Below are 6,051 nucleotides of genomic sequence, written 5' to 3'. Positions count from 1 at the left end.
ATTGTTTTTAAATTTTTAGTAGTTAATTCCAAACTCAAACCCCTTTATTTTATTTTAGAACACATTAAATTTCTCTTTCCTCGTGAAAACGATCTCTACTCACACTACTGCATATTTTGTTTATCTGATTGAGTTGAGTAATGATAAGTGCATTTTGTGTGCATTATTTTATGTCTATTTGGCATGCATTCATATGGTTTCTTGTGTATTTTTATATGTTTTATTTGTAATTAATCTCATGCATGAGCATTTCACTCTCCGGGTTAATTTTGTAGGAAATGGGTTTTTGAAGAATGAATTACGGAGCAGCCTTGGTAAAAAATTCAAATTTAATTTTAGGAAGCTCCAAATCAAATCTCCACCATCCAGATTGTAGTTTAAGATGTTTTAAAGCTACTGTCAAAATTTCAGCTCAATCTGACGGCTAGAACTCAAGTTATAAATTTTACAAAATTGTTGCACGCTGTAAAAAACAATGGGCGCGCGGGCTGCTATTTATTACTGCGCGGGCGCATGCCTGTTTGAGAAAAAAGTTCAGAACAGAAGCCCCAGCGCGCGAGCTGCACTTTTCTACCGCTCGGGCGCCCGTGCGTAAGTTGAAAAAAAGATATTTCTGGGTGTTTTCCATGGAAAAAACTCTTGGGCACTATAAATAGATAAAAATCTGACGTTTTAAGGGTTCCTCACATCAGAAACGTAAGAGAAAGGCGGCCATCTAAGGAGAAGAACGAAAAGAGGGAGAAGAACATGAAGAACTCAAGAACCACAACTAGTTTTCTCTTTTCCTTTTCTTTTATTTGTTGGGATTTAGGGGATCCTACCCCCAAAACTTATGTTTTGATTTCTTCTTGAATATTGAAATTAGTTTTTAAGGATTCTTGATTATATTATTGTGTTTATTGCAATTTTGGAGATTGATCAACTTCTTATTGATTTTATGTGTTATAATTGATACCGAGAGGAGATTTTATAACATGATAGGGTAATATAATCCATGGATCTACAACTTACATAGAGATATGAGGTTGGATACATGTTGATAGTCATAGTCCACCAGGGTGAAAGCTAGAGGATTCCAAAAATCGTTAATGCAATTGCAGTTGTTAAATAACACAAGGAGACTTGGTTATTACAATTCGTTAATTAGATTAATATAGCTCGAGAGAGTATATTGATAGATTAGAGAATTCCGTCAAAAGCATGACTTGAGAATTAAAATTCAATCATTAGAGGAGAAAAGGGGTAGGTGAACCGAGATCCTAACAATCGTTTATTTATTTTCTGAACTTAATTTATTGTTTTGCTTTTAATTTATCTTTTTATTTTAGTTTATTAATTTATTCTCTCTCTCGTTTTAATTAATTAAAGAATCATATTTGAGGTAATCTTGTCATAAATCAATCTCTGTGGGACGATACTCGTACTTTGTACACTATATTATTGCTTGACTCGTGCACTTGCGATTTATTCGAGCTTAATTGATAGATATATTTACGTTGATTTTTCGTGGTAGTATTTGCTCGATCAAGTAATTTGGGCGTGACATGACTTAGCATCACCAAATTTTGGCGCCGTTGCCGGGGAAACGGTGTTTAATTTATTGTGTTCTTTTTCTTTTTTATTTTTGTTTAATCTCACTTTATTTTCTTTGCTTTGTTTCTTGTACTTCTCCCATCGTTCATGCTTTCAGGTGACTCTTCTGAAGAAGAATTCCCATACGACCCGGAGATTGAATGAACTTTGCACATGCGAAGGACAGAAGTTCGTAGGAAACAGGAAGAGGACGAGATTTGTACTGAAATTCCTGAGCACAAAATGGCTGAAAACGCAAATCTGAGCCTTATACAATTGGGCACTCCTGATCCAAACCAACAACCTTTATGCATTACTTTTCCTACTCTAGAAAATAATGCTACTTTTAAGTTTAAATCTGGATTAATTCACTAATTGATTTCTTTTCATGGTCTTGCAGGTGAGGACCCTAACACGCACTTAATGAAATTCCATGTGTTTTGCACAAGTATGAAACCCCATGGAGTGACAGAGGAGCAGATCCAACTGAGGGCCTTTTCTTTCTCTTTGAAGAGTGCTGCAAAGGATTGGCTGTATTATTTATCCTCTGGATCCATCACGACTTGGACTGAGATGAAAAGAATTTTTCTGGAGAAGTACTTCCCAGCTTCTAGAGCAGCCAAAATCAGGAATGAGATCTATGAGATCAAGCAATTGACAGGGGAATCACTTCATGAATACTGGGAGCGGTTCAAAAAGCTTTGCGCTAGCTGTCCGCAACATCAGATAAATGCAAATTCGTTAATTCAATATACCTATGAAAGTTTGTTACCTCATTACAGGAGTATGTTAGATGTGGCTAGTGGAGGAGTTTTTGTGGATAAAACTCCAGTACAAGCAAGGAATTTAATCAAGAACATGGCTACCAATTCTCAGCAATTTGGCACCAACAGAATTGATCATGCACCAAAGAGAAACAATGAGGTAAATGTCTCTTATCTTGAGCAACAATTGATTGAATTGACGTCTCTTGTGCGTCAAATGGCTGTAGGGAATGGACAAGATGCAAAGGCATGTGAAATTTGTGCTGCAGTGGGACATGCTACTGAAATGTGTCCCACACTCCAAGAAGAACCAGTTGAACAGGTGAATGCTACTGGCGAATTTCCTGGACCACCACAGCAGAAGTATGATCCATATTCCAACACATACAATCCTATTTGAATGGATCATCCCAATCTTAGATACAGAAATCCTCAGGCGAATCAACCTGAGCCTTAGGCACCACCGCAAAATCAAGCTTATAGGCCACCATATCATCCACAACAGTAGCATTCGCAAATTCCTGCGCCTGGTGAGTTTCTAGAAAACCTTGTTAATGATCTTGCTACTAATACTGTAACTTTTCAACAGAAAACGTGAGCAAGTATCCAATGTTGGACTGCGCGGCGTTCAGATCAAACAAGATTGATACCCGGTGCAGCGGAAGTTTAAAATTTTTTATTATATGGAACGATTCCATATTGGGTATCACATCTTTACGATTAAATTGTGTGTGTAAAAATTCAAATAACGATTATATAATTTTTACCTTTAATCTCGAATCGAGATTCTGGACACCAACAGATTTCTCTGCTCTTGTTGTATCTCCCTGGAACCGATGGACGAACAGTTCTTCTATCAGGTCCACGAATAGAGATTTAATCCCTCTGATAGATTGCACTAGAAAATCTATCAGAAGTTTTCTACGAAGAGAGTTAACGAATTTGATCCGTTAAACCAGACTGTAATTCAAAATCACAGGCTGGAATTTTTCTCGAGTAGAGAGAGGGAGAGGGGGCGGCCACTTTAAGAAAAATAGCTTAGGGTTTTCGAAAATTTTGTGCCTTGTTATGTATAATTTCTGTACTGCAATAACTTATTTATAATGTAGGCCACTAACAGCTTAGGGCCCATTAGTCATAAGTTCAGGCCCGACAAGCAAAGCCCGCATGTTCAGAAATTAATATAAAATTCATCGTGACTCCGATTGATAAACCGATTTTACCAATGTGCACAGAAACCATTTCTGCACCTTTAAAGTCAAGATAAATTTTTCTGAATCCGAATTCAGTGATTTCCAAAAATGCCCATCACTATGTCATTTTAGGAAATCTCACTCCTCTACTCTTAAATAAGAAGTCCAACTTCTTCGTTCATTAAATTTAACTCTTTAAATTTAACTATCTCAACGGGGATTAAAAATCCATTACACTGTGTGACCCTCAATGGTTCAGGGATACAGCTAGCCGTGGGCTCACAACTCCTTGTGACTCGGAACAACAATTTCCGACTTGCCCATCGAATCATGGTATGAGCGCCTAGCAACATCGCCCCATGATTCCCTAGGTATCACTGATAGTGCCTACAAGAAACAGTAGATTTTGGTTAGCGTACAGTACGATCCCTTCATCCATATATCCCGATCGAATCAACAACCATTGGTATATCGAGAGTCGCTCGAGATTCAATAACTATGCAATGCATCTTGAAGATCAAATAGTGACATCGCATGTGCTACTAAGAAACCATTTCTTAAATCACATCATGTACTCTGGCCAGAGATTCGTCACACTAATATCTCCTCAGATCGCATAGGATATCCACACTCGCAAGTATGTGGTGAATCCTTGACAACAAAGCATCGACTCCTACATGTGTTGTAACTGTACCCAATCCCGACACCTGATGACCCCAATAGAGTCGGTAAACGAGTCAAAGCACAGTACTAGCATATAGAGTCTCAATGATGTCTCAAGTAGTAAGGACTAATGGTGTACAACCAAAACCGCGGACTATATCCACTCGATAAGTGATAACCACTTGGAAAGTCCGGATAGGGTAGTTCGATCATTCATCATATGAATATCCATTTGCATGCTTCGAACATCTCTATGTTCCCTACCAATGAAACGTGGTACTCTGCATCGCAAATGCTAGTCTCACACTCGAGCGATCCTTATCCTTATTATCGGACGGCTCAATCGACTAGGAACAGTTTAGAATATACAGTGACTATAAGATGTGTTTCATGATAGACATCCCCATGTTCTACCACATCTTACATACACTATAGTATATTCAAGGTCTTTATCAAAACAACAATAGTATATCACAATATAACAATATGAAGAAAGATAAAGTCATTGCCATTAATAAAAGTGTAAATTATATTAAACAAAAGATTGTTTATACAAAGAGTCATCAAAGCCCTTAGCCACATGTTGGCTCACTGGGCACCCACTCTTTCATCCAACACTTGAACACTCAGGTGGGGAAGTTGGCAACAACAATAAACAGGTTGGTGGCGCAAAATTCTAGCAGCTTACCATCACAGACAGTGGTGAATCCAAAGGAGAATGTGAGTGCAATCACCTTGAGGAGTGGAAGAGAGTTGAAGGTTCATGAAGAAGTGGTAAAAGAGCCAGTACAGAATGAAGATGAGGAGAAATCCAAGGTAAGGGAGACTGAGCTTAATCACAAAGAGGCACCGAGAGGTAAGTTTCCCCCTCTTTTTGAGTATAAACATGTAGCCCATTTTCCCTTAGCATTGAAACAGCCTATGAAGGTTGAAGGAATTAAGGGGTTGTATGAAATTTTTTGTAGATGTGAGCTAAATATCCCATTGTTAGATGTTATTAAACAAGTACCTCGCTATGCTAAATTTCTAAAAGAGTTGTGTACTGTGAAGAGAAAACACAAAATGAAGGGGTGCCAGAAAGTTGAATTGGGAGAACAAGTCTCTGCTGTCATTCAAAGAAAGGTACCCACAAAATGCAAGGATTCAGGTATGTTTTCGATTCCTTGTAAAATAGGAGATGTTCAGCTTGAGACGACCATGTTAGATTTAGGAGCATCAATCAATGTCATGCCATATTTTGTTTATGCTTCTTTAAAACTAGGGCCTTTGAATGCAACTGAAATTGTTATCCAGGTGGCTGATCGATCTACTATTCATCCTAGGGGTGCGTTATAGGATGTTTTTGTGCAAGTTGGTAACTTGGTTTTTCCTGCTGATTTTTATGTGCTTGATATGAAAAATAATTATTTGATTAGTTCAATTTTGTTAGGAAGACCATTTTTGAAAACTTCGAAATCTATCATAGATGTTAACAATATAATGGCACTCTCACTATGGAGTTTGATGGGGAGATTGTTAAGTTTCATATTTTTGATACCCTGAAAATTCCTGGTTGTGAAAGTGTTGTTAATCAGATTGATGTCAATGATTACTTGTCACAAGAGCACAAGAAATTTGTGAATGAGGATAAGTTAAAGGAAGTTATTGCAAAACCTGTTAAAATCCCTATATCACGAATAACATCGCGAGCCCCTTATATCACGAATAACATCGCGATTTCCCTCTTCCCTCTCTCATTCTCTCTTCTATTTTTTCTGAAATCCCTAACCCCCAAATCCATACACTCTCAATTTCTCACATTATCTCCATCTTCAATCGCAGGAACGCAATCGACAATCATCCTCTCTGTTGTGCCGCCC

At 37.8% G+C, this 6,051-nt stretch overlaps 1 protein-coding gene across 1 annotated transcript; it reads left to right on the top strand.

The window, feature by feature from the left end:
* Positions 1 to 1,746: 1,746 nt before the first annotated feature.
* Positions 1,747 to 5,527, top strand: LOC140890371 (uncharacterized). The gene is made up of 7 exons (XM_073298126.1): positions 1,747 to 1,852; positions 1,973 to 2,261; positions 2,355 to 2,496; positions 2,564 to 2,658; positions 4,852 to 5,048; positions 5,100 to 5,339; positions 5,454 to 5,527. The coding sequence occupies exons 1-7, from the start codon at positions 1,747 to 1,749 to the stop codon at positions 5,525 to 5,527; spliced, it is 1,143 nt and encodes a 380-aa protein (XP_073154227.1).
* The last annotated feature ends 524 nt before the right edge of the window (positions 5,528 to 6,051 follow it).

This window comes from Henckelia pumila, chromosome 3 (genome assembly GCF_033568475.1).
Source record: "Henckelia pumila isolate YLH828 chromosome 3, ASM3356847v2, whole genome shotgun sequence".
Taxonomy (NCBI): Eukaryota; Viridiplantae; Streptophyta; class Magnoliopsida; order Lamiales; family Gesneriaceae; genus Henckelia; species Henckelia pumila.
This window is presented reverse-complemented; position numbering and strand designations above follow the sequence as displayed.

What these genes read in the sequence shown, in the direction of transcription:
- LOC140890371 (XM_073298126.1), top strand. Translation starts at nt 1,747, where the DNA reads ATGCGAAGGACAGAAGTTCGTAGGAAACAGGAAGAGGACGAGATTTGT. An exon ending in TCTGAGCCTTATACAATTGG is followed by an intron (nt 1,853 to 1,972) that starts GCACTCCTGATC and finishes ATGGTCTTGCAG; the next exon opens with GTGAGGACCCTAACACGCAC. An exon ending in CTTCATGAATACTGGGAGCG is followed by an intron (nt 2,262 to 2,354) that starts GTTCAAAAAGCT and finishes ACCTCATTACAG; the next exon opens with GAGTATGTTAGATGTGGCTA.